The following is a 10,612-nucleotide window of genomic DNA, read 5'->3' on the forward strand; positions in this document are numbered from 1 at the left end:
GAGGGCTTCCTCAGGAAAACTGAGGATTCTCCCAGAAGAAGCAGGGCACAGATAGAAGGGAATGCTCTGCTGGCTCCTGGTGGAGGGGGAGGAAGCAGTAGTGCTTCTTCGTATACTTAATCTAAGAAGTTGCTGGTGTTTTTTGAGAGAAGACTCTCGATGCTGTGAACCAGAGCTTCACCGGGTAGAAAGTACAAGTCCTGGTGCCTTTCTCTTGCACAACAGAGCAGCTCAGAACAGAGGCAACTTGTTCAGATATAAATGCCTGCATGGCGTTCTAGAAAGCAGAGGGGTTTATACTGACCTAAGATAGCACCTCTCCTCACAAAGAGCTAATCAACCAGTGTTGAAATACAACTTCACTCAAGTGAAAGGAGGATTAAAGCATTTCCCACAACTTCACTCAGGTGAAAGGAGGACTAAAGCATTTCCCCTCGGCACAGAGGTAGAAAGCCAAAAATCATGGCAATTAAGGAAAAAATTATTTTCTATGAAAAGTATCGTGGGTTTAATATTATCCTTTTCAGAGTGGGACTGGAACTTTACAGTGAATCCAAATTCACCAAGTGAGACTTTCACAAGTAAGACTTTCCGAGTGCAAGCCCAAACTTTCTCCTCCCATTACTTGAAAGTTTATTTCCAGCTCCTCTTCATCAGTAATACAAAACAACAGTATCACACCTCTTTAATCTGCCTCTTTTTTTTGTTTTATTTTTGTAACCTGGTACAAATAACCAGTAGCAGTAGTAAAAGCAACCATTGTTTCCTGTTGACACTTGTCAGAATTAGGCAGAACTCATCTATGTTTCCTCTTTAGCCTCCAGATGCACTAACAAAACCTTTGATATTTGGTATTTTATCCCTGTATTTTTCCCTAGAAGCTCAAACACAAAACATGATGCTGCTGCATGACCTGCCCCACTACTATAGAGAAATTGAAGGAACCAAAATCCTATCAAGAGCCTTTGAGTCCCCCCTAGAAGCTCAAACACAAAACATGCTGCTGCTGCATGACCTGCCCCACAACTATAGAGAAATTGAAGGTACCAAAATCCTATCAAGAGCCTTTGAGTCCAATGAGGTACTAACTCAGCTTCAAATTCCTTCTTGTCCAACTGTCTCACAAGACAGGTAAGAACAGAACTCATAAAGGTAAATAATTTCATTAAAAGTATTTGATATCCATTTGCTCTTACCAAAAGTATTTTCTAATGGTTACATTTTTCTGGCAAGACACAATTTTTTCTTTTTGTTTTAATGAAACAAAACGTGCAATAGTCTGTCAGTTCCCTGGGAAATATGTTGATTACACCTGAAAAGAGGAATGCTAAAATATGTTATGCTGTGGCTTTAGGGCGCAACATCTCCTGAATTAACTTTCATAAAACCAACCTGTATATTGTATTTCTAATTTGGAAAAAATGAGCATATTTCACAAACCAATCACCAACATTTATCATGTTATTCTTTGATCTACGCCTGTTCTGAACCTTTTTTTTTTCTGCATTACAGGTTGACCTAGAATTACGGAGATAAACTTTATAATTAAAATTTAAAATTACAGGAAGCCTGAATTTTGCTTTTGTAGTCATCAATATGTAATCAGGAAGTTTCAGGAATCAATGCGTTTTTACTCTCTTTTACAGGCCCAATTATACTGTTAGCTAGGGGGCAAGATATGGCAGAATTCCTGCAGTTCTTAAGTTCTGGAAAGCTGAACCTCCATGCTGCTCAGTACTCATGACAATTTTTTTTTTAATCTAAATTTCTATTTTTTTACATACATAACAGATTCCAGAGTTAACCTCAAGTCCTCCAGTGTTCTTTCATGTGAGATTTTATCTCTTTTGTTAGCAAGATCAATTCTTAGTTTCCATCTTATTGACAGCCTTCTGGTTTACTACTACTGCTAACTTCTTCCATTATTTGTAGTGTCTCATATCCAACATCTGAATTCTAGTCAGAGTATTTTCATATTATTGGATTATCACACTTGTCAAACTGTGTCTTGATGCCTCCCACTTACGTATTTTCCCTGAGGCAAGTTTTTGTTGTATTCCTTGCATTACAGGAATTTGGGTGAACTTCCATCTGAACTGTTTTAACTATTGACAGACATGAAAGTTTACTGAATTATAGGCCTGATCTAAATTTTAGTGAATATACAGGGAAGATTCATGTTGGCTACACAGGATACCCAGCAAAAGGAAAAATTAAGCTCAGAATAGGCTGCGATATCAGGATCTGAACGCACAAGCAAAGCATCTTTCAGATGACAACTATGTTAGACCCAGCTCTGAAACACAAACAAGAAATAAGTATGGCCAGGTCATAACATTTCTTTTCTCTGTGAACAGGAAAATCTGCATTGTAATACAGGCAGTAAGCTACATTTTTCTGCTAATGCAAACACACACTCCCATGAACTCACCAATTTATACCTCAAAAGAGGGTGGCTGCGTGTTTTACAATATCATACATGTTTTTAAAATGGTGCATTTTTTTCCTAGTCATATAATTACAAGTAAATAAATAAATAGAACACAGTTGTTCTCAGCTTTTAAAAATACTGCATCCATGAATTTTATTACATTGTCATCTTGGACTAGAGTATTTGTTACCAATATTTGCATTGATAAACAGTGCCCATGAATAACCAGAGGCACGCATGTATATTTGTATAATGTTAGGTTACATATATACAAAGAAGGTACCCTAAGGATTTTACCCTATGATCAGATAGTCAGATTCAGCATTGATATACTAAGATGATGTATATAGTTATTTATATGTTTATTGGGGAAGAGTTAATTAAAAAAAAGTTCAGCCATTCCCACCCCCCAAAGAATTCAATGAATTCCAAATCAGTATGTTGCTCAGTGACTATGTCTATGTTGGCAAGTATTGTGGACTACAGGACAAGATGAATAGAGTGAAACAGTTGGTGCTGAGGATCTGAGGTCCAGAAAAAATGCATTTCAGGTGCTCTTTACTTTGCATTACCTCTAGTGTGATTCCAGGGACTGAGGGTCCATTTGTGTCTGTGGTGCCCTCCTGGTGCGTTCCTGGAACACATCTTCCAGTTAATTTCATCCAGAAGGAACCCAGTTCATGTACTCCAAGACCAAGGCAGTGCAAAATAGAGACCATTGGGAGATTCATGCCAAAAGTGCACTCCTGATCCAAACTAAAATGCCAGTGTGAATGCACCCTGTGTGAACTCATACAAAGGCAGGTCTTAATCCTATCCCTCTAAGAACTCTCTTTCCACAGACCTTCTGCAAGCTGTTGGCAACACCCCCCCTCAGATGTGTTGGCTTCATGCACTGATCATATCAGTTACTGGAGCCCTTCACAAGCTCACAATCTAAGACACTGTATTCATACACTCTGGTTTGAGCTCCCCACAACAAAACAAATTTGAAGGGAAAAATGTAACTTTTTAAAAATAAGGGAGGCACTAGCAAACTAATGTTCTGATCCCAGAACGTTAGCTTTTTTTTTTTTGTCTGAACAAAAAAGCCAGAAAACTGGAAGTTGGCTGTCAGAATTCAGAATAAATCTACAATTGTGGAGGTTAGAAATGGTAATAGTCTCTGTTAAATCATTGACTATATTGCTGAGACTCTTAAGGATTGTTCATGATACACTCTTTAAAACTTTGTTCACCCTATCCCTCATTTGATATTCTCTGAGCAGAGACATTTTTTTCTGTGTCCTTGAGATCTTCAATATCACTGGATCAATATCAGCTATAAATGTTTCTTTGTGAGAAAGAGACTTGGAAACATTTTAAGCTTAACAAAGTCCTGTTTGGACTGAATGGATGATCAGACCTTTGTGTGCAATGCTTCTCTTTTCTGTCTAAGATAAAGTGGTTGTTCTGCAACTTAGTAACCTATAGATAGCAGTCACCAAGAATGATTTATTAATGTTTCCAGTGAGAGTCAGTTTAATGAATTCAAACACCACAGCCATGCAGGTGACTTGGCATCTGCCTGACTACTTTCAGAAAGGGGAAACGAGGCTTTAGACAGAACTTAAGAAATGGATGTTTGAGTTCCTTCAGAAACTTAAAAACAGAAAAGCTTTCTGATAATCTATGGCACATCAGATTCTTATTTGGGTACATCGTACAATACATACATATTGCCCTTTGCACCCTGGAAAACTGGATAGAGGAACAGCATCAGGTAGCAGCAGAGTGGTGCTGAACCACATGGAAGGAACTATATGATAGGAGGGCACTGTGCTGCCAAGAAACCAGACAGAACAAAATACAGCACAGCAGCACTGTCTGTGTCTTGTAGATCACGATCTCTCCCATAGATTTCCCTAAGATCTGTTTAGATATCTAGGACTCTACCACAGTTTGAGTCTAAATGTACTCTGAGAAGAAGTTTTTGTAGCCATTATTTTTTCTTCCTTAAAAGCCCATACGCATAACGAAGGTCAGGATTGTAGTGTTCATGGAAATGCTCATAGCCACATAAGAAGAAGCCTATTTCTCCTCACATTTTAGGAGATGTGGGCTCAGGGATGTTATTCTACCTTTGAATCAATGTAAGATGAAGTCAGAATTAGGGGAACCTTACACCTGAAAAACACCATAAGTCTGACTCTAGCTAGTACCTGCAGAGTGGCACTTTTTCCCAGTATAGCTTAATAAAAAACACCCTCTCCCTCCATCTCCAAAGTAATGATCAACACTAGCAAAGATTAATAACAACTCTGTTTAAACAAGGATTTCTTTAGCTGATACACCTCACTCCATCAGGAATCACACATCCAGAAACCTAGAGCAACACCATACTTTGGAGCTCAGGGCAGAGAAACCCAAGGTAATTGGGAGCGAGTTGGAATATCTGCATGATTCACCACAGCCTGTGCTTTGATAGCAGTGCAGTGGCTATACCACAGTCAACAAAGGCACTCCTACTGGTCTGCAGCCATGTCCAGCCGCTTCACTCATCAGTAAAGAAACACCCAATATCAGAAAAAGATGGTAGCACAGATGAGGTCTAGCTAAAGCAAGAATAGGGGCCACTCAGTGATGGAAGGGCTGACAACAAACGCAGACATGGCTGCTGGCTCCCAGCTCATTCACCTAAACATCACTCTCTCCGGTTTCATATGAATGAGGACAGCACACCAGTAAAACATCCCAAGGGTGACCATCCCCATCACATACAACAATGGTTCATTACTTCCTTGATAAGGTTTTCAGAAAATCCTGGACAACTAAGTCAAATTTAAATCACTCAATTTGGTTCTTACAAAATGATAGAATCATAGAATAACTCAAGTTGGAAGGGACCCATAAGGATCATTGAGTTCAACTCCCTGCTCCTCGCAGGACTTATCTCCTTAATAAGAAGACGTGTTCTCCTGACTGGAAAACTGCTGCCACCCAAAAGAAAAGGAAGATTTAAATTTTCAGTGAGTTTGATGTTCATCTTTACAATACTGTAATCCAAAACTATGTGAGGTGAACATGCATCTAAACACGTTGAACCGCTTGATTTCAAATGACACAGATGTATGGGAATGTACTGAATATTCTCAGCCACTAGCACATCCATGTGAAATGCCTGACACAGCTTGCATCCAGTGTGAATTACAGCTACTAAACAGTAACATTTCTCACCTCTCTAGAGATGGAGAGGGGAGGTTTTCAAAGGCACAAATAACAAATCTGAAATCAGTGGGAATTAGATGCTAAAGCTTCCATCTGTGCCATTGCATATATTTGCTGTCCATATGCCACTTACGTAGTACTGAAGGGACAGTGCAGGTATCTATGTGCTGGCAGCTGAGACTCGATTATGCTGTGAGATGTACATGCTGCACATATCTATCAGCTTCTTTCTTCCTCTCACTGATCAAAACATAATAGACTTGATTCAACCTTAATTAAACAATTGCCGATCACCGTTGTACTTACTTCTCCTAGTGACAGTTCACCACAATAGCATTACCCAGAATAAGACTGAATAACTCAGAGCCAAGAAAATAAAGCCAAGTTGTCATTGTTTAAAAGATTTCAAGTAACCATCACTGTTGCTGCCATTAAAGGACATTTTGGTTTTTTTTTTCTTTCAGATATAAAGAGTTCAGGGAATCCTTTCACTGCTGCAAGCTTCCCTGGGGAGCAGAAAGGGAGCATGGAGGAATTGCACAACCTGTATTGCCAGAAGACTACAGGGCAAAGGACAAGTCTCCACGTACATTTGTTGAAGGGCATTGTCACGTCCCACCTAGGAGAAGGGGAGAGTGACTAAGATCCACAAATCCCCTCGGTGTGGATTAAGGTGAAATAACACTCAAGGTCCAAAAACAAACTCCAACTTTAATGGCACAAACACTTCTATAAGCATCAACCCTCTATGTCTTAATATATAATACAAGCTAAGCGGCTTTGTGAGGAGTTGAGGTAGGCCTTGTATTACTTAACAACATCAAAAGCAGAGAGCGAGAAGGAGAAGGAGGAGAGAGAAAGAGAAAGAGAAAAAAGCTGGGAAGCAGGAGAGAGGTAGAGAGAGATAAAGAAATCACCAATCCTGGATCCAGCGTCGGACCTGCCAACGGGGGGGTGTCGGTGTGGAGAGTGCCCCCAGGAGGCTCACATGCGCCCCTATTTCTTGGCTCCAGCCCAAGGTTTCTAGAGTCTTCTTTTACCCCATCTCCAGGATTGGTTGAGACATTAGTCAGTCAAGGAGAGTGACACCGGGCCCCTCCCCGTGGCTGGCTTCTGGAGCTTTCCCTGGGGCATTGTCTGTGCTTACAGCACAGCCATGTGGGCCTCGTCCCTTACAGGCATCAACATTACGGTAGTGGTGTAGACCCTTGGTCAAGGTAGGCTAGACAAATACTTCTTATAATCAAAATGTTTAAGTGATGGGTTTTTAACAAGAATAGCAACAGACAGCTAACAGGTTAGACAGCAATGTAGACCGAGACATGCAAATATCAAAATATCATTTTGCCATTCCAAAAATGGGCAGTTTAAGCTTCTACCCTTTTCACATTGCCCTAAATATTAATGTGGGAATATATTGGTACCCACAAATCTCTGCACAGTGTTTCGCTGAAACACTTAAAGTTCCAAATGACCAGATTTATTTTTTGCCCATCATTTGATAATTATTTACTGTTGGCTGCTGTCCCAAACACCCTTCCTGACCTTAAAAATGTCGCTATTGGCCTAACTTACACTGATGCTCAGCATCCACAACTCCCATAGGCATAAACATGAAAAGTCAGTGCTCAGCTTTTTCAGAAAGCTGTGGTAAAAGAAGAGATCTGTCTAGACAACAGCTGAGGGGAAGAGCTCTGGAGTATGCTTTCTGAGTGAGGGCTCCTTCTCCTAGCCTCTTACCGCAACCAATTTATTCTCTAGAATATATTCGGGTTGGTGCCACTTCCACTGAAACCAGTTCCAAAACTTCTTGTTCATTATGATGGCATTAGTCAAAACAAACGAAAAAAAAAACTGACTTGCTGATAGATAGATAGATAGATAGATAGATAGATAGATAGATAGATAGATAGATAGGCAAACAATGATGCCAAATCTCTGTTGTTGAGACACTCGGGTAGGCTTCAAATCATCATTACTGACTTACAGGAAAGCTCTGAAGGCAGAACATGCTGCTGCTTAGGGCTGACTTGGAGAAGTTCAAGGATAGCCTTCAGCCCTGCAGGCTTTCCTGGAGAACAGGAATGAAAGATGCAGACTAGGCATGTGCATGGCTGTCCAAGGGTTAAAACATGACTCAAAGACTGGAAAGATGCCTTCCTGTCCTTGCTCTGCTCTGTGTTATCATGAACTAGCCGCCCTGTAAAATGATCATAGAATCATAGAATATCTCGAGTTGGAAGGGACCCATAAGGATCATCAAGTCCAACTCCCTGCTCCTCACAGGACTACCTAAAACTAAACAATATGACAGAGAGCGTCATCCAGACGCTCCTTGAACTCTGACAGGGTTGGTGCCATGACCACTTCCCTAGGGAGCCTGTTCCAGTGACTGACCACCCTCTCAGTGAAGAACATTTTCTTAATGTCCAACCTGAACTTCCCCTGATGCAGCTTCACTCCATTTCCTATGGCTGGTCACCAGAGACAGGAGATCAGCACATCCCCCTCCGCTGCTCCTCTTGAGGAAGTTGTAGACTGTGATGTGGTCACCCCTCAGCCTTCTCTTCTTCAAGCTGAACAAACCAAGTGACCTCAGCTGCTCCCCATAAGTCTTGCCCTCGAGACCTTTCATCATCTTGGTTGCCCTCCTCTGGACACACTCTAATAATTTGATGTCCTTCTTATATTGAGGCGCCCAAAACTGCACACAGTACTCGAGGTGGGGCCACACCAGTGCAGTGTAGAGTGGGACAATCACCTCCCTCGACCGGCTAGCTATGCTGTGCTTGATGCACCCCAAGACACAGTTGGCCCTTTTGGCTGCCAGGGCACACTGTTGACTCATATTCAACTTGCCATCAACCCAAACCCCCAGATCTCTTTCTGCGGGGCTGCTCTCCAGCCCCTCATCCCCCAATTTGTACATATAACCAGGATTACCCCGTTCCAGGTGGAGAATCCAGCACTTGCTCTTGTTAAATGATGCTGATGGGACTTCCATCCCAGGAGCATGACAAGGTGCTGTGATCCCACAGTGATAGGATCAGTGCAAGAATGTATAATGAGCTTGAAACAAGAATTTTCATTGCTCGTGTTTTTCTTTTCTGAACATGCAATCCCTTGGATTATTTGTTGTCCAGGCACACTAGTGTAAAGCCCCTGATCCACCCAAGTGAATTCCACTCTGAAGAGAAAAAGAGGTCCAGAAACAAGCCTTCCCTTTTCCACAAGGTGGAAAATGCCTAGGTGGCATACAGTCTGTATACCTGTTTTTACATTCCTACCCTCACATTGCAAGCAAGCAAAGGTTTTGGCCAACTCGGGCACAGTACACAGGTAGAGTGCTTTCATGAGAAAGCAGATGAGTCGCAGCGACTACATGCCTCATCTCAGAAAACCAACTTAGCAGTCAGAAAGGGAGAAGAGGGTTGCAAGCTACTTTATAAACCCATGTTCATGACATCCATTTGTTGTTTGTCTTGGGCAACTCTCACAGTAAAGTGATACTGCAGAAGAGTTGTTCAGAGCATAGCCAGACATCACAATCCTGATAGTGCTATTGTAGGGGCAAAACAGAGTAGCCTTTCCTCCACACTAAGCTTCTGTATTACACAGATTAGCTTCCAGGTAAGTAGCAGAGCTACAGTATCCCCAACGGCACCACCTTTGCTGATCTCAGTGAAACCTACCAGATACAGGCTAGAAATTAATTAGGAACTTACTCTAGTGCAAACAATTATAGAGGAGAAAGCTGAAGTGGGCAAGATGCAAATGAAGTCTTTTCGTGGCTGTGCCTCTGATAGCACTGGCACAAATTTCAGCGAGGAAGTATGAGAAGCCTAAATAAATATGTTTACAATACAGCCTTGCAGGAGAGCTGGAAGGCTGTCTGACCACAGATGCTTGCATTGCTCAACTGACAGCACCCGTGGCACAGAAGCACACATTACACTGGACAGTGCTATTGTGGGAAAGTGCTTAAAGAAGAAAGAGAAGACAATTCTGAACTTGTGGTTAAAGCCAGAGTAGTATGAGCATATTCCCGTTGGACTGTGCTATAACCCGCAAGCCTTGGGAGCCCATTGAGCCAGCCATAAAAGTCAAACAAATCCCTTCTGATTCAGCATAATTTCTCTCCCTTTCTTGCAACCAACATCTCTTCTTCAGCCATACAATTAAGGCCACCCATTCCTTTTAACAACAGACACTCGATTAGACCCCTTGGGTCAAACTCAGCTTTAGCAAGGCCAGGTCAGAACTATAAGGCTATTTCTAATACCAGGAAAATCTTACTGATTATGGCTGATTTTTCCAACTGCATTTCCTTCATTTTGGCACTCCTGTTTGCTCTCTCTTCTGTTGTAGTTTGTTGTTTTTTTTACCTGATGTCCCGTATTAACAACTGATTTGTTTTCCATTCTTTAAATTCAAAGACAGGTACAGTGGTGTCTTCTCATCAGATTATTTTCAGTGAAAAGGACCACGCAGTTTGGCTGGATTCTGGGAGCCCTTTGGCTGAAAGTGATGCCCATAACATAGGAATAACTTAACTCCTTATAGGATCAAAAGATGGAACCTGCACCCATTCAAAGCATTCCCACAGCTCCTACTGAGTGTTACGGGTGCATGGTGAGGGGCTGTAAGGGCCAGGCCTTCAGAGAGGGAATTGCTCAGTGTTCTCAGGAGCTTTGGATTCAGGCATGGGTGCTCAGCACCTCTCAAAATCCAGCCCTGCAGGACTTAGATTTTGAAACTGAGGATATATAAATGGTTACAGGACTGGTGCCACAGCCAGGGGTTCAGCTACTTAGACCATGAGACTTGCTTTGAGAAACCTGGTCTACTGGGGGCTGACGGGGTCCATCTGTCAGAGGAGGGGAAGAGCATCTTCGGTCATAGGCCTGCCAAGCTGGGGGGGAGGGGTTTTAAATAGAGATGCCGGGGGGGGGGGAGCTCCATCCACCCCACTCC

The 10,612-nt window shown here is 42.0% G+C and overlaps 1 protein-coding gene across 1 annotated transcript in view; it reads left to right on the forward strand.

The window, feature by feature from the left end:
- Positions 1–997: 997 nt before the first annotated feature.
- Positions 998–10,612, forward strand: part of LOC103918445 (chromosome unknown open reading frame, human C7orf31) — a gene marked incomplete at its 3' end in the record, with an annotated part of 26,194 nt that continues 16,579 nt past the window's right edge. Inside the window, 3 exon segments of the mRNA XM_009325757.1 lie at positions 998–1,131; positions 6,103–6,240; positions 6,817–6,855. Coding sequence (XP_009324032.1) covers positions 998–1,131; positions 6,103–6,240; positions 6,817–6,855 — 311 coding nt within the window.

This window comes from Pygoscelis adeliae, unplaced genomic scaffold, assembly GCF_000699105.1.
Source record: "Pygoscelis adeliae isolate BGI_AS28 unplaced genomic scaffold, ASM69910v1 Scaffold226, whole genome shotgun sequence".
Taxonomy (NCBI): Eukaryota; Metazoa; Chordata; class Aves; order Sphenisciformes; family Spheniscidae; genus Pygoscelis; species Pygoscelis adeliae.